Consider the following 26,749-nt stretch of genomic DNA (forward strand, 5'->3'; position numbering starts at 1 on the left):
ACAATAACTACGCATTTGACTGTTTCCCTCCCAGCCAAGGACTCCGGCTAGGGTTGGGAAAAAAACAATCAATCTCATACCAAGACAAAGACAGAAAAGCATGTTGGAAAACAGATATAAGGGGATAGAAGACACGGTATGTACCTCCCTGCCCACTGTGGAAGTAGGGAACCCCACCCAGGGGTGAAAGAATAGCCCAACGTCAAGCCTACTTGTCGTAAAAGGCGACTAATGGTGTGTGGCTCCCCTTTTTTGAGTCACCTGGTCCTCCAGGTTGGGGGGTTGTCGAAGGGTTAACACCCCTTCCGTAAAACTCAGATTGTTACAGAAAAACAGACAGACAAATCAAATCCTTTTTTTTTTTTTTTTGCTTGGGCGTCCGAAGAGTTTCTGCAATGACAGAATAAGTTCTGAATGGCATCAGACAACGCCGAAAGGACTCTGCTGACCCGATGACGTCTTCGCCAAAAAAGTAGCTTCGAACTGCGTCGTGATATGTTCGCACCATTTTGAAGCAGGAAAAAGCTCTCAAGCTGTGACTGAGATGAAAAGATAAAGGCATCATATACTTGGAGTAAGTGAAACCCACTGGATACAATCTGGACAGAAACACCTCAAGTCTGGGGAGAAGATTTTATATGCAGGGAGAGGGACCAGAAGTCACTGAGAGGATGGGAACAACACGGAGAAATGATCATAATGGCGTCCTTTACATCAATGAGTAAGAATATCAGCATGAACATTGAACAGATCTATGCCCCAACAAACGACGCAACAGTTGATGACAAAGATTCATTTTATAGTCTGCTACAAATTATTGATAAGGAAGGACATCAACAAATTGATGGGAGATGCCAATGCTAAAGTGGGACGAGATAACGTAGGTTATGAGGGTATCATGAGCCATCATAGCATGGGAGAGATGAACGACAATGGTGAGAGATTTACAAATTTTTGTGCTTTCAACAGTTTGGTGATTGGAGGACCAATGTTCCCCCATAAGAGGATCCACAAAGCAACTTGGGTCTCACCAGATGGTGTGACAGAGGATCAGATCGATCATTTTTATATCTCTCGAAGATTCAGACGTTCATTGGAAGATGTGACAGTACGGAGAGGGGCAGATGTTGAATCAGACCATCACTTGATATTGGCAAAACATAAGCTCCGACTCAGAAAGCATGGGACCGGATCACATACAAGAAGAAAATTCCAGGTGAATGCACTAGATGGGGAAAAGAATGAGGAGTTCAAACTGCAATTGAGTAATAGATTCCAATCTCTAGATGATCTCGAAGAGGACATAGACGTAGTCACATTGAATATAAATCAAGGAAATTAACATAACTTGTCATGAGGTGTAAAGAAATCGGAACATAAAGAATTTCTAAGTCCAATCACATTGGGGCTTATTAAAAAGAGGAGAACAAGAAAGGAAAAGAGAATGCAAGCCAAACAAGAGCTTCAAGATTGAATGCACAAAAGAAGTTTCAAGCCACAGGAAGTCAAAAGATCTGTGAAGAGAGACAAGGAAGCATTCATGAACAGACTTGCAGAGAAAACAGAAGCAGCAGCGACAGGAGCACACATAAGGATCGTTTATCAAACTACCAAGACACTTGCTGGAAAATATGGGAAACCAGAGATACCAGTCAAAGAAAAAGATGGGAAAACTATCTTTTGGGAAAGAGGCTCAATCTAAGCGATGAAAGGAACAAATTACACAATTTTCGTCAGTCACTTATGGGAGAACCAAAAAAAAAACATAATCACCCAGACAGTAAGAGGTTGATTACTGCGATATGGTTGAAGGGTAGATATTATTGGTATCGTAGCTTTTATCATTTTTAGTTGTCTGAAACAAAAGTTGCCAGATTGTTTAATTGACGCATTTGTACAATTAAGTTTACAGACCGCACCATGGCGTAGGTATAGCGAGTTTTCATGACGATCTATATTGAATCTGTTCTGTTATACAGTGCATTATTGCCCTTTTGTCATACAAAAATTGATTTGCAAATGTAATGGCAGAAATAACCCAAAAAAAACCGGCCATTGTAGCCCAGAATCTGTTTTAAACTAATTCAACGAATCGGGGAAAATTGTTTAAGTTTTAAGCTAGTCACCATCACTCGGATTACTATTTTTATCGTAGCAACCCCAACAATAAAACAAAAACATTTAAAAGCCCTCCGAGTGCTTTTAATAGAGAATAAAGAGGCAATCAATGTAACCGCCAGGAATTAGACCAAGTGCTCCTTATGAGCGAATATTATAATATGGCTCTGTGCCAAACAATTTCGACATTTTACAATCCGAAAGAGCGGGCCTTGTATGCCTTGTTTTATAATATTATAGTAGTCTGGTCTCTCAGTCGAAGTTGTTTACCTAGTTAATTGCCGTAATCTGGAAAAACTTGTTTTTTTAAATATGGCCAGTTAACTTGTTTGTTTTTGTTTTGTTTTTAAGGGTTTTACGGCGCTTGCAACACATTTAGGTTATATCAGCGCCAGTGAAAAGGAAGAAAATGGGAGAGTAAAAAGTTCTAGAATTATAATTAAAGCACCCAAGAAAAAGTAAGACAAAGGGGAACTAGGAACAAAAAGGGATCAGATGTAGATTCCAAGAGCATACCACCAATGTACTTAGTTTGAGATCACCTATAAGTCTCATCCGGACACAAGCACAAAATCCAAAAAAGAGGAATACACTCAAACGCTGACATTATACATTAAAAAATAACAAATATAATAATACATAACAGAGAGATGATTTACAAGGAAAAAAATATCATCTCCCAAAACAATAACTATGCATTTGACTGTTTCCCTCCAAGCCAGGACTCCCAACAGGGCCAGGACAAAACCAAGTAATCTCATTCCAAGACAAAGACAGAAAGCATGTTGGAAAACAGAAATAAGGGGATAGAAGACACAGTATGTACCTCCCTGTCCACTATGGGAGGTCAGGAACCCCACCCAGATAAAAGACACAGTATGTACCTCCCTGCCCGCTATGGGAGGTCAGGAACCCCACCCAGATAAAAGACACAGTATGTACCTCCCTGTCCGCTATGGGAGGTCAGGAACCCCACCCAGATAAAAGACACAGTATGTACCTCCCTGCCCGCTATAGGAGGTCAGGAACCCCACCCAGATAAAAGACACAGTATGTACCTCCCTGCCCGCTATGGGAGGTCAGGAACTCCACCCAGATAAAAGACACAGTATGTACCTCCCTGCCCGCTATGGGAGGTCAGGAACCCTACCCAGATAGAAGACACAGTATGTACCTCCCTGCCCGCTATGGGAGGTCAGGAACTCCACCCAGATAAAAGACACAGTATGTACCTCCCTGCCCGCTATGGGAGGTCAGGAACCCTACCCAGATAGAAGACACAGTATGTACCTCCCTGCCCGCTATGGGAGGTCAGGAACCCCACCCAGATAAAAGACACAGTATGTACCTCCCTGCCCGCTATGGGAGGTCAGGAACCCCACCCAGCAGTAAACTTGTCTTTCAAATGTCGATCGATTTGAATGACCCTCATCTTAACGAGAAAAACAAAACAAAAGCAAACAAATACCGATCAAACCCGGGGCTACGCGTTCGTGTTCTCATTCAGATTACCAGGCCTGCCTAATATTACGAAACATTCGTAGAATTACAAAATGTGGGCTCCAATTTCAAATGTTCAAATTTTAAATGAAAGATGAAAATAGAATTAATAATCTTAAGGATTTTGATGTTTTAGTTAATAATCCTTGAGAGGAAAAATGTTGATTTTTAACGTTAACTACAGCGACTATAATTTTTATCTCCTATTAATAAAATCGTTTTGAATTTTCAAGTAGACAAGTTTGAATTTCAAAATAATGGACCCATGAGGTGATATGCTCTACCAGACGGGAGGGAAGGGAGCGAGAGGAGAGAGAGGAGAGAGAGAGAGAGAGAGAGAGAGAGAGAGAGAGAGAGAGAGAGAATTGGTAAATAAAAGAAATCTAAAAGAAGAAACGTTTCAGTGATCTTGTGTTACTCCCGGCAGGGTTGTGGGCGTAAATGTGACCCTTCGCTTCAAAACGGTATTAAGTCGGGATGGTTAAGATGTTGAAAATTGAATTTATAGCAAGAAATATCAGTCTTGTGTTGAGTTTGTATGTTTTATTGAGGAGAATGGATACCATGTTTTAGGATGCTAATGCCAACAATTTATATTTTTGACCAGTTTAACATTAAAATCGGCTTTTAAGCATCTGGTTCGTTCCGACAGAATACCGTTTTGAGACGACGGGTCACAAATAAGAAATAAAAAAATACATACAACTGGAGTCCGTTTTCAGCACGTACCTGTTTTCAACGCCACGGCAGCAATCTGGACAGTCGGGTGGCCTAAACTGATATTCTCCATGAAGACATTCCACAACAAGAAAGTATTGTTCATAACCCGGACTCTGTTCAATCTTTACCGTTATATGTCCACCACCTCGGTATAAAGGGGCTGTAGTCAAAATTTTTGTTTCTGTTGTTACAGGACAGGCAGGAAACGATTCCTCGTGTAGATATTCCCTTTTCTGTGGGGAAACAATTCATTCTTTTTATTGGGCATTTATATGTCGCAATATCCACTAAATATGCTCAAAGCGTCTCTAATCAATAGCAACAACACTTAACATAATTTACGACGAGACATGACTCCTGTAAGGCGATACTACAATTCTTTTCGACAGAAGCAAAGTTGTTAATGGCCAGCTGATACTCAGTTTACATCCGAGTACGGTGAGAGAATTTGATTGAAGTCTTTTTCAAGGACTTAACTTTGCAAAAGACCTCAAAGCCGTACATGTTTTAATGAGCATAAGATTTGATGTTTGATTGAGCAAATTGCATATTTGTGTGTGTGTGTGTGTGTGTGTGTAGTGAGTGAGAGAGTGGGTGGGTGGGTGTGATTGAGTGTCGATGAGCGGATGGGCATATTATTTGAGGATGTGGATGTGGCTTTCAAATAATTGTGGGTGATTATTTTCGTATCATGATTGTTTTTTAGCATTTTTCATTTTCTTTCAAGTTGTATTGACTAAAGATACATAAATGGCTTTTCATGTACATAGTGATATAATACAGTATGTAAGCAAATGAACAAAGAAAACAAAAAGAGTGAGAAAGAGAGGGAGAGAGGGGGGAGAGAGAGAGAGAGAGAGATGTTTGGGGGTTTTTTGGTTTGTTTTGTTTTTTGTTTTTAATGGTTTTACGGCGCTTGCAACACATTTAGGTTATATCAGCGCCAAGAGAGAGGAGAGGGGAGAGAGAGAGGAGAGAAGAGAGAGGAGAAGAGGAGAAGGAGAAGGAGAGAGGGAGAGGAGGAGGAGGAGAGGAGGAGAGAGAGGAGAGAGAGAGAGAGAGGAGAGAGAGAGAGAGGAGAGAGAGAGAGAGGGAGAGAGAGGAGAGAGGAGAGAGAGAGGAGAGGAGAGAGAGAGAGGAGGAAGAGAGGAGAGGAGAGAGAGAGAGGAGAGAGAGAGAGAGGGGATGAGTGAGAAGTGATAGAGGACGCGGTCCAGAGATAGAGTATTGATATTCCACGTAGAATATCTACACATCCGATACCCGCTGTTTCGATCGGGTATTGTGTTGGAGTGAACCAGATAGTGAAAATTGAATGTTAGGTTTTTAAAAATCATAAAATTTTATTTGAATTAACATGCTCCACAGTGAAGAACAAAGGTAGTTTTGTCGTCAACTCCACAAGTCTCAAATTTTGTGATAATATTTAATTTTCACTTAAAATCCAGTTACTGAATCTGGTCCATCCCGACTTAATTCCGATTAGAGTTGGCAGGCCATAATATATTTGTTTTCTATTGACGCTATGCCTTTAGTTAAAATACTCACCCGTCAGCCGAATATAACGTACCAACAACACACAAAACTATAAGAAATCTTGGACGTTTATCCTCTGACTTATACCATTTAGTAAGAAGTATTCTTAAAATAGCTGGCGTTAAAACAATAACAAAGAGCTGGGTGACGTCAATTTCGTTCCTTCTATAGTCTGGTAGAATTTATTGAGAACTACTTCCAAAAGGTGGCTGGCAATAAACAATAACAAAGAGCTGAGTGACGTCAATTTCGTTCCATCTGTAGTTTAATGTCACTTTTAAAAAAACGTGTGTTAAATGAGTAATGTTAAATGGGTGCGAAGCGTTTTACACGGGGCTCAAAGCGAACAACAACATTTAACAAGAAAGAAGAGACATGGCGTTTGTAAGGTGTGCTATTATAATTTTCTCATCGATTGAAGTAACGATGGAATCGGACAGGTATTCTTTTAATGGGAATGAGATTAGCGGAAGAGTAGCGTCCTTGATTGGACGTCACCTTACAGAGAGAACGTCAAAATGGTTTTGCGCATGCGTCTCTCTCGTCCTCGCTTTCGGTGAAGTGTCTCATGCCGCTTTCACTGGAAGCGAGGACGTGAGACGCATGCGCACAACCAACTTGACGGTCTCTCTCTCTCTCTCTCTCTCTCTCTCTCTCTCTCTCTCTCTCTCTCTCTCTCTCTCTCTCTCTAATAACTTTTCCGCCGGTGACGTCCAATCAAGGGACGCTACTCTTCCGCTAATCTCATTCCCTATTTTAACATGAGTATTGTGCAACCATGAAAGTAATGAGCCTTTTTGGAAGACCAAACGTTGCCTCATCCTCAAAGAGACTTGAACATAGGACCTTCAGCCACTAGACCACAAAGCCGTACATAATTTTGTGCTTTGCTGTCCCATTAATCTGACATTTGTGACCCAGCCTTTCAAAACGGTATTATGTCGGAACGAACCATACACCATACAAAGCCGAATAAATGTTAAACTGGTCAAAAATATAAATCGCTGGCATTAGAACCCTAAGACATGGTATCCACTCTCCTCAATAAAACATACAAACTCAACACAAGTCTGATATTTCTGGCTATAAATTAAATTTTCAACATCTTAACCAATCTGACTTAATACCGTTTTGAGACGAACGGTCAAATTTACAGGTTTCCAAACAATCATTGGAAAAAATTATAACGCAAGAAAGCAACATCATACATTAACCAAAGTCATGTGCACATATTTACAGTTCTAATAGCCTGAGTACAATAATAAAAGAACAGCGATTAAGGCTATTTGGTCACATCTTACGTCGAGAAGATAACATCCCAGCCCAAACTGCAATGACAGAATATTTCCTTCATGGCAACAAAAATGTATGGAAACCACCAACATCAATAGTAACTACCCTGAACCAGGATCTCTCTACATATCGGAAATTTCTGGATTCAGATGAGGCCGAATTTATCCCTGAATAACTAAGAAATACTGCATTGCCCTCCGTACTAAAGTCACAACAAGATCTTGACAGCCTAAAAACTCTGGCCCAGGACCGTGACCAATGGAAACAATTGACAACATGGATGGAGAGAAAAGCTTTACTTCTCGACCATGACTGAATCACACAATTCTCAGCAAGCGTCATTCGGACTGCGAAGCTTACTACTACTAGCCGGAGGCAGTTTTAGGCTTGGTTTAACGTCGTTGTAATGGTCAATATTTTACGTTGGTTTAAGAGTATTTCCATTACAATAATCAACCCATAACAATTTGGGTTATCAGACCTGCAAATAAGTACACGCCGATGTGACTAATAGTTTGTATAGTATAGATAGTATGCGCATGGCTAAGAAGCTCACAACATTGCGATCCGGAAGTATAACGGACCAACACACAAAACTATATGTAACATTGAACGTTTATAGTCTGGTTAATACAGTATAGTGAGAATTACTCATTTTGCACCTGAGTACGGTGAAAGAATGTGAGTAAAGAGCCTTTTCCAAGAGGCTAGAACCCAGGACCTTCCGATCCGAAAGCGAGTGTCATTCCACAAGACCACATAGCTGTACTAGAATGCAGTAAATGCTTTCATAAATGCTATTGATAGAGTTCAAGTTGAAGAGTTTGTAGGACATAGGCCAATCACCATATCATCTCTCTGAACACATTATAATAATGGGAAAACATTCTTTTGTAATCATCTATGGCTACAAAAGCAAAATAAGAATAAGAATAAGAATAAGAAAAAGAAAAGAAAAAGAAAAAGAAAAAAAAAAGAAAAAGAAAAAGAAAAAGAAAAAAAAGAAAAGAAAAAAAAAGAAAAAGAAAAAAGAAAAAGAAAAAGAAAAAGAAAAGAAAAAGAAAAGAAAAGAAAAAAGAAAAAGAAAAAGAAAAAAAAAAAAAAAAGAAAAAGAAAAAGAAAAAGAAAAAGAAAAAAGAAAAAGAAAAAGAAAAAGAAAAAAAAAAAAAGAAAAAGAAAAAAAAAAGAAAAAAAAAAGAAAAAGAAAAAGAAAAAGAAAAAGAAAAAGAAAAAGAAAAAGAAAAAGAAAAAGAAAAAGAAAAAGAAAAAGAAAAAGAAAAAGAAAAAGAAAGAAAAGAAAAAGAAAAAAAAGAAAAAGAAAAAGAAAAAAAAGAAAAAGAAAAGAAAAAGAAAAAGAAAAAGAAAAAGAAAAAGAAAAAAGAAAAAGAAAAAGAAAAAAAAGAAAAAGAAAAAGAAAAAGAAAAAGAAAAGAAAAAGAAAAAGAAAAAAGAAAAAGAAAAAGAAAAAGAAAAAGAAAAAGAAAAAGAAAAGAAGAAAAGAAGAAAGAAAAAAGAAAAAAGAAAAGAAAAGAAAGAAGAAAAGAAAAGAAAAGAGAAGAGAAGAAGAAGGAAGAAGGAAGAAAAGAAAGAAGAAAAGAAGAAGAAAAGAAAAGAAAAGAAGAAGAAAGAAAGAAAAGAAAAGAGAAAAAAAGAAAATAGAAAGAATAAGAGAGAATAAGAAGAAGAAAGTAAGAGAAGAAAGAAAAGAATAAGAAAAGAAAAGAAGAAGAATAAGAAAAGATAGAAAAGAAGAAAAGAAGAAGAATAAGAATAAGAATAAGAAAGAATAGAAAGAATAGAATAAGAAAGAAGAATAAGAAGAAGAATAAGAATGAAGATAAGAATAAGAATAGAATAAGAATAAGAATAAGAATAAGAATAAGAATAAGAATAAGAATAAGAATAAGAATAAGAATAAGAATAAGAATAAGAATAAGAATAAGAATAAGAATAAGAATAAGAATAGAATAAGAATAAGAATAAGAATAAGAATAAGAATAAGAATAAGAATAAGAAATAAGAATAAGAATAAGAATAAAAGAATAAGAATAAGAATAAGAATAAGAATAAGAATAAAGAATAAGAATAAGAATAAGAATAAGAATAAGAATAAGAAATAAGAATAAGAATAAGAATAAGAATAAGAATAAGAATAAGAATAAGAATAAGAAGTAAGAATAAGAATAAGAATAAGAATAAGAATAAGAATAAGAATAAGAATAAGAATAAGAATAAGAATAAGAATAAGAATAAGAAAGATAAGAATAAGAATAAGAATAAGAATAAGAATAGAAATAAGAATAAAGAATAAGAATAAGAATAAGAATAAGAATAAGAAAAGAATAGAATAAGAAAAGAATAAGAATAAGAAAAGAATAAGAAAAGAATAAGAATAAGAATAGAAGTAAGAATAAGAATAAGAATAAGAATAAGAATAGAATAAGAAGATAAGAAGAAGAAGATAGAAGAAGAAAGAAAGAAGAAAAGAAAGAAAGAAGAAGAAAAGAATGAAGAAAGAAAGAAGAAGAAAAGAAGAAGAAAGAAGAAAGAAAGAAGAAGAAAGATAAGAAGAAGAAGAAGAAGAAGAAAAGAAGAAGAAGAAGAAGAAAAGAAGAAAGAAAAGAAGAAGAAGAAGAAGAAGAAAGAAGAAGAAGAAGAAAGAAGAAGAAGAAGAAGAAGAAGAAGAAGAAGAAGAAGAAGAGAAAAGAAAAAGAAGAAGAAAAGAAGAAGAAGAAGAAGAAGAAGAAGAAGAAGAAGAAGAAGAAGAGAAGAAGAAGAAGAAGAAGAAGAAGAAGAAGAAAGAAGAAGAAGAAGAAGAAGAAGAAAGAAGAAAAGAAGAGAAGAAGAAGAAGAAGAAGAAGAAGAAGAAAGAAGAAGAAGAAAAGAAGAAGAAGAAGAAAGAAGAAGAAGAAGAAGAGAAGAAGAAGAAGAAGAAAGAAGAAGAAGAAGAAGAGAAGAAGAAGAAGAAGAAGAAAGAAGAAGAAGAAGAAGAAGAAGAAGAAGAAGAAGAAGAAGAAGAGAAGAAAGAAGAAGAAGAAGAAGAAGAAGAAGAAGAAGAAGAAGGAAGAAGAAGAAGAAGAAGAAGAAGAAGAAGAAGAGAAGAAGAAGAAGAAGAAGAAGAAGAAGAAGAAGAAGAAGAGAAGAAGAAGAAGAAGAAGAAGAAGAAGAAGAAGAAGAAGAAGAAGAAGAAAGAAGAAGAAGAAGAAGAAGAAGAAGAAGAAGAAGAAGAAGAAGAAGAAGAAGAAGAAGAAGAAGAAGAAGAAGAAAGAAGAAGAAGAAGAAGAAGAAGAAGAAGAGAAGAAGAAGAAGAAGAAGAAGAAGAAGAAGAAGAAGAAGAAGAGAGAAAGAAGAAGAAGAAGAAGAAGAAGAAGAAGTAAGAAGAAGAAAGAAGAAGAAAGAGAAGAAGAAAGAAGAAGAAGAAGAAGAAGAAGAAGAAGAAAGAAGAAGAAGAAGAAAGAAAGAAAGAAAGAAGAAGAAAGAAGAAAGAAGAAGAAAGAAGAAGAAGAAGAAGAAGAAAGAAGAAGAAAGAAGAAGAAGAGAAGAAGAGCAGAATAAAAATAAAAATAAAAATAATAATAATAATAATAATATAATAATAATAATAATAATAATAATAATAATAATAATAATAATAATAATAATAATAATAACAATAATAATAATAATAACAATAGTAATAGTAATAATAATAATGATGATGATGATAATAATAATAATAATAATAACAATAATAATAGTAATCATAATAATAATGATGATGATGATGATGATGATGATGATGATAATGATAATAATGATAATAATGATAATAATGATAATAATAATAATAATAATAATAATAATAATAAATAATAATAATAATAATAATAATAATAATAATAATGATAATAATAATCATAACATATTATCTCAGTAATATACTTCCATTTACAGCTTCCAATAATACGCTTCAACAGTCGTAACGTCACTTCCCTCGTAATGACGCATGGCAACTTAGTAACTGGCTCTAAACTATCGGAACAATGGCGGACGCCCTTATGAAATATTTCTCCGACGAGCATAAAAAGCGTATCCAGAGGGGAAAAAAAACATTATAAATCTGATCATGTTTTGACTTTTACACATTCTGATCACAAGACATATGAAAAGTTCTAGCCAGCATATAAAACTGCTTCGATTTTAAAACAAGAACATATCAAATGAACGTTTCGGGTTTCCCCTTTATCAACAAAACAGGATGAATGAAACACTACAGATGAATGGATAATGTGGTAGTGGCGTTCTTACGATGAATAAACAAAACATTGGTTGGCAGGTAATAGTATGCTCCTTTGTAAGGAAGCAGAAACTAAAATAGAATAGAACAATAATAATAATAATTCTCATGCATATGAACTCGAGAGAGTTAATATATTCATCAAATAAATAACTAAATATCACGATTAAACATTAAATATGACTACACCAACTATACTGGTATATGTGACCCTTCGCCCCAAAACGGTATTAAGTCGGGTTGGTTAAGATGTTGAAAATTGAATTTATAGCCAGAAATATCAGACTTGTGGTGAGTTTATACAATTTATTGAAGAGAATGGACACAATATTTTAGGGTGAGAATGTCAATAATTTATATTTTCGACCAGTTTGACATTAAATTCAGCTTTTAAGCATCTGGTTCATTCCGACATAATACCGTTTTGAGACGATGGGTCACATATGATGCGATGTTGTTAAACCAAGGGATGAAATCAAAAAATATAACTGACGTGTATGTTTCGGTTGAGTCATTGGTCGATACGAATTATCTCAGTTTTTCTACCACCAATTATCACACACACACACACACACACACACACACACACACACACACACACACACACACCGTTACAGATCCATATTCTTGATTTGCTACTTTAATGAAACGGTCACCTCGACGTCAATAGCCCGAAGTTTGTCTCTGGCATTAACTTCAAAAGGCGATTCTTCTGTAAACAAAATGCCTTCCCGCGTATTCTGATCCTAGTCCCAGACATGGAGTTCACGTGCAAAGTGCAAAGTGGTCATCTTTGATCGAATTGGATTCAATAGTCTGATGTCACGTTGCCCAGCAACGGCGGCCATCGTGGTTCTAACCAAAGAAAATCGGTACCTTTTTATTCTTCATGCTGGCTAGAACTTTTCACATGTCTTGTGATCAGAATGTGTAAAAGTCAAAACATGATCAGATTTATAATGGGGTTTTTTTCATCTGGATACGTTTTGATGCTCGTCGGAGAAATATTTCATAACGGCGTCCGCCATTGTTCGATAGTTTAGAGCCAGTTACTGAGTTACCATGCGTCATTACGAGGGAAGTGACGACATGACTGTTGATGCGTATTTACTTCAAAAGGCGAAGACTCTGTAAACAAAATGGCCTCCCGCGTATTCTGATCCTAGACATGGAGTTCACGTGCAAAGTGCAAAGAGGTCATCTTTACGGGTTTGTGATTTTCCAACCCACGGACACTGAGAGTGAACTAGTGGTGCGACGACTGCTGCATGGTAACGCTTGTTAACACCTGAAATATATTTGGTCCCCATTTACAACATGAAAAGTTTATACCGACCCTAGTGGCGATGTACACCTGCTCCTCATTTGTGTCAATATAGATAGTATGCAGATGACGTCACTCAGGCCTTATTTATTGTTTTTGCCATCCGCGTTTGTGAGTTGTTCTCACTAAACTGTATTAACCAGACTATAAAAGTTCATGGTTACACAGAGTTTGTGTGTTGGTCCGTTATACTTCCGGATGGCAATGTTGTGAACTCCTTGGCCAAGCGCATTCTATCTATAGGGAATGAGATTAGCGGAAGAGTAGCGTCCCTTGATTGGACGTCACCCATAGTCTGTGACGTCACCTCTCTTCCGGCGACGAGAGACGCATGCGCACAACCAACATGACGTTCTCTCTCTAATAACTATTCCGCCGGTGACGTCACAGACTATGGGTGACGTCCAATTAAGGGATGCTACTCTTCCGCTAATCTCATTCCCTATAGGCATGCGATATATCAACAAAACGATAGATTTATCCCCTTTTCTAAGATATATCTCACGTAGCAATATGTTTTCTTTTATGTGAGAAAATAGCAAATACAAACTGTCTAGTTTCTTTTGTAGATGGCCCCACGCATCAAGATATTATATTTTGTTTGTAGCAACTTTCATGTATTTATACATATCTGTAATTATGATAGGATATTTATATATGTTTATTGACCTATGTAAACTTGATTGATTATGACGATGATAATAATAATATATGTGAAAAATGTTGGTGTGAAGATATGAAACAAGCAATGTGGGAGATGTCGGATGTCTCACGTACAGCCTGAAAATCGTGCAGACATGCGTCTTTGGAGAGGTGTGGAAATGTCCTTCTTCTATTGTTTTGATACCTTGGTTGAATTGTTTTGTTTGTTTTTGTTTTTTTTTGTTTTTTCTTTTGTTTTTTGTTTGTTTTTTTTTGTTGTTTTTTTTGTTGTTTTTTTTTTTGTTTGTTTTTTGTTGTTTTCTTTTTGTTTTTTTTTGTTTTGTTTTGTTTTGTTTTGTTTTTTTTTGTTTTTTTTTTTAAAGCGCTTTTAGGTTTCGACGAAAGGCGCTATATAAATATGCTTATTATTATTATTATTGTTATTATTATTATTATTATTATTATTATTATTATTATTATTATTATTATTATTATTATTATTATTATTATTATTATTTATTATTATTATTATTATTATTATTATTATTATTATTATTATTATTATTATTATATTATTATTATTATTATTATTTTTATTATTATTATTATTATTTATTATTTTTATTATTATTATTATTATTATTATTATTATTATTATTATTATTATTATTATTAATTTATTATTATTAATTATTATTATTATTATTATATTATTATTATTATTATTATTATTATTTATTATTATTATTATTATTATTATTATTATTATAATTATTATTATTATTACTATTATTACTATTATTATATATTATTATTATTATTATTATTATTATTATGCCGATCACATGTATGTGCTTTGGTCTGGTCAGCGTTTTCCTCATAACTTCGTGCAACTTATCAGGATATCCGTATATTGCGATCCCTTCTTACACACATTTTTTGTTCTGCCCATTGAAGTGTGCGGCTATGTGGTCTAGTGGTGTGACACTCCCTTTCGGATCGGAAGGTCCTGGGTTCGAGCCTCGCGCTCGGCGCATAGTTGAGTCCTTGGAAAAGGCTCTTTACTCACATTCTCTCACCGTATTCAGGTGTAAAATGAGTACCTGGCCGTTAACAGCGTTGTCTTTGTCCGAAAAATTGTAATATCGCCTAACAGGCGTCATGTCCCGTCCTACATGTTAAATGTTGCTGTTGACCAGGCACCCCTTGTAAAGCGCTTTGAGCACGTTTAGTGGAAATTGCGCTATATAAAAGCTCAATTTTTTTATTTTTTTTATGCAGTCCTGAGCATTTCTAATCTTGTTTTTTTTTTTAATTTGCATGACTGTTATGATTTATAAAAAAACTGGCATTTATCTGAATAAAATTCCATCCCATTTCTTTCCGATTGTTGCAAAATTTGTAATCATTCAGTGTAAATTTGCTTTACAAAAACTGTCATCTGAGTATAAGGTTAACTTTTAATTTAATCATTCATAACAAAATTTTGAAAAAAAGAATTAACATGCACAAATATTTGAGTTATCATTGATAGCAAACTTCTTTGTTGATTGTTTGTTTTTGTTTTTTGTTTTGTTTTGTTTTCTTTGTTTGTTTTTTTTTTTGTTTGTGTTTTGTTTTGTTTTTGTTTTTTATTTATTTTGTTTGTTTATTTTTTGTTGTTAATTTTTTAAGCAAGGGTCTTGCGCAACAAAGAAAATGTAGGACAAAAGAGACTGTATCAAAAATAGAACAGAAGATTCCACGACATCTATCAATGTACCTGTTTTGACATTATCTAACTAAAAAGCCCATTCAGGCACAAGCAAAGAATCCAGTTTTAAATGACACACAATATATTCAAAATTAAAAACTATAACAGTATAACAAAGAGAATATTTACAAGGAAAAATTATCATCTCCAAAAAAAAAAATTGGAAACGTACATTTTTAACTGCCTTCCTCTCGGATAAGGATCCCTACCAGTACCTGAAAAATATCGAGCTATGTTATTTCATATCAAAGACAGGCGAGAGCAACTTGGAGATGGATTACAGATGAAGGGGGATCGGGGAATAGTGAATAGTGATCTCTCGATTAACCAAGAGAATAGCAAACTTCATGAATAATACAAATACCGTCGTAGAATTTCTCAAAAGTGACAAATATAGCTGTATGTTGTAAAACCATGGTTAAACCATTACAGACAGGATCATGGTTGTTTACTCTGGGATCGGATCCACACGATAGGGAATGAGATTAGCGGAAGAGTAGCATCCCTTGATTGGACGTCACCCATAGTCTGTGACGTCACCGGCGGAAAAGTTATTAGAGAGAGAACGTCGTGTTGGTTGTGCGCATGCGTGTCTCGTCCTCGCTTCCGCTATAAAAATTAAATTGAAAGATTAAAAAAAGGGTAAAAGAATGCAACGAGAGACGATATAGTTGAGTATCCATTTACAAGTGGTGCGACATATGTACTCAAAAAAATAATTGTTTAAGATGGCCATGAAGTTCGGGCTACTGTAAAGGCTTTGGTTGGCTGATGGAGATGCTAGTGAATCGTTACCAAATGAATCAAGCAAAATACAAACTAAGTAACAGAGGATATTTTTATTCCGCACTTTTTCTTAATTTCATTCGATTAATTACCGACTATCACATGGTTGAATAACGTTGCTTTTTTTTTCGGGAGGAAGGGGGGGGGGGGGATATGCAACTAAGACGGGAATGATATTCCTTAATGTAAATTAGAAAAGGTAGCGGTCCAAAAAAATTTGTTCCGTGCTATTTATTAGATTCAAAACTGCTTCTCAGTTCAGCCAACAATAAAAAGAGTACTGCTTCTGATACTTGCTGGGGAAGAGTTTGGGAGTAAAATGTCTCCTATTATTTAATTATTTTTAGTCGTTTAATTCTCTTCACAATCGACAACTGCTCCTAGCAATCCTAATGTATTCTAAAAGTGTCTGCATTCTTGTATTGAAAATAGATTCAAGGAAACAAGTAAACACATTTAAAATCGTCCGTATATTTTTAATTTGAAACGTGTAGCATAAAGCTCTGGCTTTGTAGTTTTTGGTGTTATGAACTATGCAATTATATTCAAAAAATTATTTTTACCTAAACGTTAAAAAAAACGGTCATGCGAGACCCAGGTAAACGATACAATAGAAGAAATTGCAAAATCACTAGACAACAAAAATCAAATTGATCTCCTTGTTCTAAAGCCTTGACACTGTACAACACAAACGATTACTATTATTGAGCTTTATATAGCGCAATATCCACTAAATGTGCTCAAAGCGCTTTGCAAGGGGTCCCTGGTCAACAGCAACATTTAACATGTAGGACGGGACATGCCGCCTGTTAGGCGATATTACAATTTTTCGGACAAAGACAACGCTGTTAATGACCAGGTACTCATTTTACACCTGAGTACGGTGAGGGAATGTGAGTAAAGAGCCTTTTCCAAGGACTCAACTATGCGCCGAGTGCGAGGCTCGAACCCAGGACCTTCCGATCCGAAAGCGAGTGTCATACCACTAGACCACATAGCCGTACTATTAAAACTCGAGCAAAGCGGAATTCGGAATATTGGAGGTAATAAAACAAATCAGTCAGAGAATATGGAACAACCGCAAAATCTTATACTTTGGTTCAAGGAGTGGCTTTGCAATCGAACGCAACAAGTTGTAATCGATGGAAACCCAAGCAAAACATGTAATGTCTTATCAGGAGCACCACAAGGAACAGTATACTTGGGCCTTTATACTTCTTGATACTTATAAATGACCTCAGAAACGAATTATCTCCACAAACAAGGCTTAACCTGCTCGCAGACGATAGCCTTCTTTTCAAGACAATAGATAGTAGCGCAGATGCACATGAATTCCAGAAAGATCTTGATTCCCTCCAGACGTGGTCAGATACATGGCACATCCATCAAAATTCTATGTCATGTCAATATCAAACAAGAAATAGCCTTAGACTCAAAAGTACACACTGCATGACCATTGGTCATCCTTTACAAGATGTTGACTCCATAAAATACCTCAGAGTCCATCTCAATAAGGAACTTAAGTGGCAAATCCATATAAAACATATCAGAGCAAGGGCAAGTAGGATGCTGGGGTTTCTCAAAAGGAACATAAACCAACGCCCACGAAGAATTAAAACCCAGACCTACACAGCACTTGTCAGACCAATATTAGAATATGCCAGCGCCATGTGGGACCCCTACACCAAAAAAAATGACATAGACAATATTTGAAAAAGTACAAATAGCAGCTGCAAGATTCGCAACCGGAAGCAAATCCAGAGACCTGGGTTGTGCGACGTTCTTCATCCAGTCACTTGAATGGAAACTATTGAAAACCCGTGTTGAGAATATGGGCTATTAAGCTTAATTGCTGGCCAACTAACTTCGCGGAGGTTGTGTGTGTTGGACCCGCGATCTCAAGTAGTCGGTGAGAGAGAGCTCTAATAATGACTAGGGTTAGAGACGATCTTTTTTGGGGATCGTGGATAGCTCATACGGTAGAGTCACGCTCTCACCGGCCAGGCGGAGTTGTGGTACCAGTAAGGTCGCGGGTTTAAACCCCCGTCACCGCCGCGAAAAAATATTTTTATTCCCTATTGTCTTCTGTCACTTTCCTACTCACTTCATCTCTTGTTGTTACCAACATGCAAATCAGATAGGTACGCGATACGTAGATACAATACATCACAAAACATACAACCATTTACAAGAACAGACACATACAAACACAGCTTGTTCCACAAAACTAAATGACTGGAATATCCTGACACCGGACATAACGAATGTTGAATGCTTGGAAACTTTCAAAACAGTGTTGAATGCATTTGCTCGTCAAAGTAATTTGAGACTATTCCCTGTTTTGATTGGACTGTAATAGAACATTTGCAGTGAACGGTCCGTGGGGCCTTTCGCAAATACAACCCATTGAAGATTGAAGAACTTTTCTACTCCATGATATGCACGTGTTGTTTTAACCTTTTCGCACGCTATTGTTTGCAAGAAGCATGTAGGGGGGGGATCCACGTGATGTCTTGCTCGAATTCTTTCAACTAAAGAAATAACAACTTAAATTATTTATTACAAATTTCATTATTTCATTAACAATGTCAAGATCTAATTTAGAATCACATGGTCGTGTCGTTGGACATCATAAGGCAGATGCTTCAATTAGCGAAGTGACAAGACTGTTCAATCAATTTTAACTGATGGATAGTATTATATAATTATGGATTTCTAGCTGTGAGCATCTCGATGACGTTTCATCAATAATTGTACGTATCCATTTTGGTAGCAGCCTCTTATGGTCTTCACACTACTATGTTATGACGATCGACCCAATCAGCAAAGTCAGGTCCGCATTCGTGCACAATCGCGAACCCGCCTGGTAGCATCGTCACAACACACCGTTCGACTAGATGCTCTGCCGTGTCGGGTTCTTGCCCACATCGGGTACATGTGGGACAGGTGGAAAGTCTCCACTGATGAAGCGCACTTGCTGTTAGGCAGCTCCTCGACCGAAGCCGATTCGCAGCCACTCAGTGTTTCCTCTTACTGGTATCAAAGTCTTCCATTTTGGTAAAATTTGATTGTATTCTTACTTTAGTGACGAGGGCTTCTGCTTCAAAGGTGCCCACCACAGACTACCATGTGTTATCTATCGTACCCACTACCACACAACCACGTGCCTCTCAATTAGGTCTTTGCATTGTCAGTGGGTGTTGGAATCGATTACAAAAGACTATTTGGGTTGGAAGGGGTCGAGACAGACAGCAAATGTCATATTTTTGCCCAACGTACTTCTTGTAAATAATGGGGCGAAAAAAAAGGTTAAAACAGTACGCACATATCATGGAAAAGGAAAATTAATAATGATAAAAACAAAAATCTTGATGATAATGACACGCATAGTTTATAATATCAAAAAAGACACAGCCAAAAGTTTTATGACACGCTTCCAAATAAAAATATAATGACGTTTTAAAATGGGTAACCTTATATTGAAACTCAACTATTTTGGCCACACGACTCGCCACGAATCATTAGAAAAGCACATTCTGCAGACAAGGGTAGACGGCAAGAGAGGAAGAGGTAGACCAACAAGAAGCTGGGAACAAGATATATGTGAATGGCTGGGAATGACAACAATTCAAGCAAGTAGACTGGCGGAAAACCGTAATCTGTTTCGCAAGAAAGTTCGGGAAGCAACGTCCTAATATATTTAATCATATCTATCTATATGCATTTATATAATGTAATAATATATATATATATATATATATATGTGTGTGTGTGTGTGTGCTTGTGTGTGTGTGTGTTAGTGCGTGTTAAGTTAAATAAGCACGTTGCATATGTATTTGTAAATTGTCACAATACAAATTTTAAATCGTAATCTATTAATTCTTAGTGAGCTCATCAATTTAAACAAAAGAATTAAAACTCACTTTTCTAACCTGATAAAAATCGTTCGGGGGTTTCATTGGCATCATCCTTTTTTCCATGTCCATCATCTTTTGCCCCAACTCTTTATATCTTGATGCAGATTCCCTATAGTTTGCTCGGAATTCGTTTTTTAAATCTCTTTCGTCCATATTAATAGCTGGCTGCGATGACCTCAATCTCCAAAGATAACTGTTGAAATCTGAAGAAAAAATGTTTTTAAAAAAATGTTGAATTCGTTTGAAATTAGACTTGACAAGAAGAAAGAAATACTGCCCCTACAGACAAAGTTCCGCCGCTGATGATGACTAACACCAAGCTACCCATTCAATTCTAGGTGAACACTGGGGGGGGGGGGAGAGAGAGAGAGAGAGATAGATAGAGAGAGAGAGAGAGAGAGAGAGAGAGAGAGAGAGAGAGCTCAAGTGCACCCGTTATAAATACCGGTTCCTTTGCTTGCGAATCAAATATCCGATCAACTGGATTATCGGTTCCCTTATCTATAAATCATGGTGACCCTTAAATTGTCAAAAAATTTCTGAAGAAGCCTAAAATCTCTCAAATTTAAATGCGGCTATGTGGTCTAGTGGTATGACACTCGCTTTCGGATCGGAAGGTCCTGGGTTCGAGCCTCTCGCTCGGCGCATAGTTGAGTCCTTGGAAAATACTCTTTACTCACATTCTCTCTCACCGTACTCAGGTGTAAAATGAGTACCTGGCCGTTAACAGCGTTGTCTTTGTCCGAAAAATGGTAATATCGCCTAATAGGCGTTATGTCCCGTCCTACATGTTAAATGTTGCTGTTGACCAGGGACCCCTTGTAAAGCGCTTTGAGCACATTTAGTGGATATTGCGCTATATAAAATCTCCATTTTTAAATATTTTTTTAAAAGAATTTTTAACAAATTGGGCGTTTTTTCAAGTAATCTCAATGTATTTGAAGTTAACTCACTCAACCCTAACACCGACTATATCCGTAGTTTCCCCGGGTTAATTTACCCCTTGCCTATTTATTGTATTTTTTTGAAACAAATTCTAGGCGTAGTATCAAAGCTAATGTTTTTAGTTTTTACATGTTAATGCTAGTTGAATAAAACTATGAATGCACATGCTGATTTTTAATACATTTTTTACCAATTTTGAAAAGTTGCAAAAAACTCTAGGATTGAGTGTGTTAAAAAATAAAGTTTGAGGGAATATTTTTGTAACAAGTGTTTTGTCAGTGTTTAGCAAATCTGGTCTGGGCATGTCATCAACGCTTTGGGAAATGAGGCCAGTTCGTCTATACAAATTACCGACTGTGATTGAGATATAGAATTGTCGTCGGGATGGGGAAGGCTTTTAAAAGAACAGTTTTCTCTGTCTTTATTTGTTTCGTACTTCGGGGGGGGGGGGGGGGGGTTGTTGTTTTTTTTTTTTTTTGTTTTGTTTTGTTTGTTTGTTTTGTTTTGTTTTTTGTCATTTGTTTGTTTATTTGGGGTGGTGTTTTAATTTTGTTTTTGTTTATTTATGAGTTATTTGGGGAAGGGGGTTGTTGATTTTGTTTTTCGCTCTTATCGTTCGTTCGTTTGTTTTGTTTTGGTTTGGTTTGGTTTATTGTTGTTTTCTTTTTTTTTAAAGTGGAATTCATTTTCCTGAAAGATCGGTAAATGATGATTTTTCCTTTGTTGGCCACGTTATTAAAATAACATTATTTTAACAACAGTTCACAAAGAAATAAATACTACTATAAGATTAAAATTGTCGATAATATTCACGATTATTTTTGAAGATGAATTTAAAATAAAGCACAAAATGTCTGATGTCACGTCGCCCAGCAACGGCGGCCATCGTGGTTCTAAACAAAGAAACTCTCCACATTAAAACATATTTACATCTATACATTAAAACACCTGAATTTGATTCAAGATTGAAGATAGAGGTGGATAGGGCTTGTTTTCCCGATATAGATGGTATGCGCTTGGCTAAGAAGCTCATAACATTGCCATCCGGAAGTATGACGGACCAACACACAAAACTATGTGTATCCATGAACGTTTATAGTCAGGTAAATACAACTCAGTGAGCATTACTCATAAACGCGGATGGCAAAAAAAAATTAACAAAGACCTGAGTGACGTTATCTTCGAACTATCTATAGATAGAATGCGCTTGGCCAATGAGTTCACAACATTGCCATCCGGAAGTTTTACGGATCAACACACAAACTCTGTGTAACCATGAACTTTTATAGTCTGGTTAATACAGTTTAGTGAGAACAACTCACAAACGCGGATGGCAAAAACAATAACAAAGACCTGAGTGACGTCATCTTCGAACTATCTATAGGATCACACAACATAAAAAGATTTTTTCTCCTGGGCCCATTTTAATGTAGGAGGACTAAGGATTTATCTAGTCCCTCGGTCAAAAACTTCAACAATTTGCTTTTTATGTGAGCTTACCAAGCAAGTCCCAGACTAATGGGCATGATCTATAGATAGTTCGAAGATGACGTCACTCAGGCCTTTGTTATTGTTTTTGCCATCCGCGTTTGTGAGTTGTTCTCACTAAACTGTATTAACCAGACTAAAAAAGTTTATGGTTACACAGAGTTTGTGTGTTGGTCTGTTATACTTCCGGATGGCAATGTTGTGAACTCCTTGGTCAAGCGCATTCTATCTATATTACATTTCCATGTGCTCGAGGTCATTGGTCAAATTAGAATACGTGCTCAAAGTGACACAAATAGTGGAAAGTGTTCACAACTTTTGAAATATCTAACATCACGATTGGTCATTTTGTTCAGCTTGACACATTGGAATGTTTATAACTTTCATAAACAAAGCAGCGTGTTTACATTTCTGAAGAAATATCCAATCGTTGAACAACAACATATCATGTGATTGATGACTTGGTTGGACAAAAACATGAATATGGTTAGTATGCAGATGACGTCACTCAGGCCTTTGTTATGGTTTTTGCCATCCGCGTTTGTGAGTTGTTCTCACTAAACTGTATTAACCAGACTATAAAAGTTCATGGTTACACAAAGTTTGTGTGTTGGTCCGTTATACTTCCGGATGGCAATGTTGTGAACTCCTTGGCCAAGCGCATTCTATCTATAGATCGTTCCCATTCCACTGCCATTCGGTCTGAGTTTTAGTCACTTGAAACAGCTGTACGTTTCGTCTCAGACTTGTTACTAATAATATACATCTGATATTCTAATAAATAGATAGTATGCGCTTGGCTAAGAAACTCATAACATTGCCATCCGGAAGTATAACGGACCAACACACAAAACGGTGTGTATCCATGAACGTTTTTAGTCGGGTTAATACAGTTTAGTGAGCATTATTCATAAACGCGGATATCAAAAAACAATAACAAAGACCAGAGTGACGTCATCATCGAACTATCAAAACATCTGATAATCTAAATTGTTTGTATGACCTTAGACCAGTAGGGTTAACACCAACTGTTATGAAAGTGTTTTAGGGGTTCTTTTTACGATTTCTTTTAAATGAAGTAATGGATAAGCAAGATTCACACCAGTTTGTGCGGCTATGTGGTCTAGTGGTATGACACTCGCTTTCGGATCGGAAGGTCCAGGGTTCGAGCCTCGCGATCGGCGCATAGTTAAGTCCTTGGAAAAGGATCTTTACTCACATTCTCTCACCGTACTCAGGTGTAAAATGAGTACCTGGCCGTTAACAGCGTTGTCTGTGTCCGAAAAATTGTAATATCTCCTAACAGGCGTCATGTCCCATCCTACATGTTAAATGTTGCTGTTGTCCAGGGACCCCTTGTAAAGCGCTTTGAGTATATTTAGTGGATATTGCGCTATATAAAGCTGAATTTTTTTTTGCCTATAAAGGAGGTAGAAGTATAGAGGACGCCTGTACTGTATTTGTAAATAACATCCTTAACTCACTCACCCCTAACAACGACTATATCCGTAGTTTACCCAGGTTACTTTTACTTTACGAGACAAATTATGGAGGAGGGGAAACATTAGATCAAAGCTAATGTTTTTAGTTTTTGCATTTTATGGTAGTTGAATAAAACTATCTAGGTACATGCTCATTTTTAATACATTTTTTTTTCAATTTTGAAAAGTAGCAAAAATCTCCAGGATTGAGTGAGTTAATCACGTTGAAGAAAAAAGATCATAAGCACATCTCCTTTATATAGACTTTTCTTCTGCATTCAATACAATTCAAATACATATTGTGATGATTTTTGAGTGGGTGGGTAAGTCGTGGCTGAGTGTTGTAAAAATAACAGGGGGAGAGAGAGGGAGAGAGAGGGTGAGAGAGGGTGAGAGAGAGAGGGGGGGAGAGAGGGAGAGAGAGAGAGGGAGAGAGAGAGTGAGAGAGTGAGAGGGGAGAGAGAGGGGGGGGGTGGAGAGAGTAGGGAGAGACAGAGTGGGGAGAGACAGAGTGGGGAGAGACAGAGTGGGGAGAGAAAGAGTGGGGAGAGACAGAGTGGGGAGAGAAAGAGAGAGAGAGAGAGAGAGAGGGAGAGAGAGAGAGGGGGGGAAAGAGAGAGGGGGGAGAGAAGGAGAGAGAGAGGGAGAGAGAGAATGAGTGAGAGAGAGATAGAGAGAGAGTGAGATAGAGAGAGAGTGAGAGAGAGAGATAGAGAGAGAGTGAGAGAGAGAAAGAGAGAGAGTGAGAGAGAGTGAGAGAGAGAAAGAGAGAGAGAGTTTTGTTTTGTTTGTTTTTAAGGGTTTTACGCGCTTGCAACACATTTAGGTTATATCAGCGCCAGTAAAAAGGAAGAAAATGGGATAGTAAAAAGTTCTAGAATTACAATTAAAGCACCCAAGAGAAAGTAAGACAAAGGGGAATAGGGAACAAATAGGGATCAGATGTAGAATCCAAGAGCATATCACCAATGTACTTAGTTTGAGATCACCTATAAGTCTCTTCCGGACACAAGCACAAAACCCAACAAAGAGAATACACTCAAATGTTTACAGTATACATTAAAAATAACAAATATAATAATACATAACAGAGAGATGATTTACAAGGAAAAAAAATATCATCTCCCAAAACAATAACTATGCATTTGACTGTTTCCCTCTCAGCCAGGACTCCGACGAGGGCCCGGAAAAAAACAAGTAATCTCATTCCAAGACAAAGAGATAAAGCTTGTTGGATAATATATAAGGGGATAGAAGACACAGTATGTACCTCCCTGCCCACTATGGGAGGTCAGGATAGAGAGAAAGAGAGTGAGAGATAGAGATAGATGGATACATGGACAGAGAGAGAGAAAGAGAGAGAGAGAGAGAGAGAGAGATAGAGAGAGAGAGATAGAGAGAGAGAGAGATAGAGAGAGAGAGAGAGATGGGGTATATAAATGTTCTGCATGGATGTGGGCGAGAGTAATGTTTAGTCGACCACACTCCTTTCAAATGAATCTCAAAACAAAAACAAAAAAAAACAAAAAAAAAAACAAAAAAACAAACAAACAAAAGATGTGAATCAGTTACTAGATAATTTGGAGGCATCAAACAGGGACCACTGTATTACATGTCCTACAAATTCTATTTCATTTGTTAAGCAAAGAACAGTGTATATTATAATTATTGATCTTCGTGATCTATTGTTGTATCGTATCATACAGGGTTGCCAATTTGGCATATTTTCTGCCAAATGTCCTTTTTTTTGGCAGAATTTGAGTCGTCTGGCAGAGAAAAAACGGTTTGGCAGTTTGGCAGATATTTGGCAACTTTTATTATCTGATATTATAGGTTTACTCCACGTTTTCCACGGCAATTTTATGTATTAGTGATGTTTTAAAAGTTTGGATATGAAAAAAAATGACATCGGCCTTGCGAATTTTTTGTTTAACAAAACTGATGAGTTTTCAAATGGGTGCTATTAATAGTACGGTTTGGCGGATTTTTGTGGTATTTGGCAGATTTTTAAAATCCAGTTGGCAGAATGCCTGAAAATAATCTGGCAACCCTGGTATCATATCGTGAGTTACAGGCTAACAATAGGAGGAAATCCTTTAAATGCTTTTGAAAAACACCACAAGTAATAAGAATAATTTTAAATGTTACCAGTCGATGAATACCTTTCATAGCATTCAACGATTTAGACAACATTCATAATTAGGACCCTGTCAAAAAGAAATCTTGAGATTCCTAAGCTCTTTTGTCGTGGATTTGTAAAGGTCTTCGTCAATCTGATATTATTTTAAGAATATCCCCCACATCCGTTTTTACCGCTTCTTTTTGTTTCTCAGTTCCTTTTGTTTTCTTGTATGTGTTTATTTCCCTTTTTTTAAAAATGAGCTTTTATATAGCGCAATATCCACTTAACGTGCTCAAAGCGCTTTACAAGGGGTCCTTGGTCAACAGCAACATTTAACATGTAGGACGAGACATGACGCCTGTTAGGCGATATTACAATTTTTCGGACAAAGACAACGCTGTTAACGGCCAGGTTCTCATTTTACACCCGAGTACGGTGAGAGAATGTGAGTAAAGAGTCTTTTCCAAGGACTCAACTATGCGTCGAGCGAGGCTCGAACCCAGGACCTTCCGATCCCTTCATTATTGTCTTGAAGTATTATTTTTCTATGTGAGCTTTCCGTCTATTTCTTCTTGCTCTTTAAATTAGCGACTATTTACCCTAATTGTGACCCTTCGCCTCAAAACGGTATTAAGTCGGGATGATTAAGATGTTGAAAATTGAATTTATAGCCAGAAATATCAGTCTTGTGTTGAGTTTGTATGTTTTATTGAGGAGAATGGATACCATATTTTAGGGTGCTAATGCCAACAATTTAAATTTTTGACCAGTTTAACATTAAATTCGGCTTTTAAGCATCTGGTTTGTTCCGACATAATACCGTTGTGAGACGACGGGTCACAATTTATT

General features: G+C 36.4%; 1 protein-coding gene across 1 annotated transcript in view; it reads right to left on the reverse strand.

The window, feature by feature from the left end:
* Window positions 1-26,749, reverse strand: part of LOC144969443 (uncharacterized) — an 89,512-nt gene that overhangs the window by 1,352 nt on the left and 61,411 nt on the right. Inside the window, exons 3-4 of the mRNA XM_078908553.1 lie at window positions 19,880-20,067; window positions 4,348-4,571 (exon numbers count right to left, since the gene is read on the reverse strand). Coding sequence (XP_078764679.1) covers window positions 4,348-4,571; window positions 19,880-20,067 — 412 coding nt within the window. The remainder of the gene's footprint in view (window positions 1-4,347; window positions 4,572-19,879; window positions 20,068-26,749) is intronic.

The sequence above is a fragment of the Berghia stephanieae genome, chromosome 3 (genome assembly GCF_034508935.2).
Source record: "Berghia stephanieae isolate SIO BIC M18660-M18661 chromosome 3, UCSD_Bste_1.3, whole genome shotgun sequence".
Classification (NCBI taxonomy): Eukaryota; Metazoa; Mollusca; class Gastropoda; order Nudibranchia; family Aeolidiidae; genus Berghia; species Berghia stephanieae.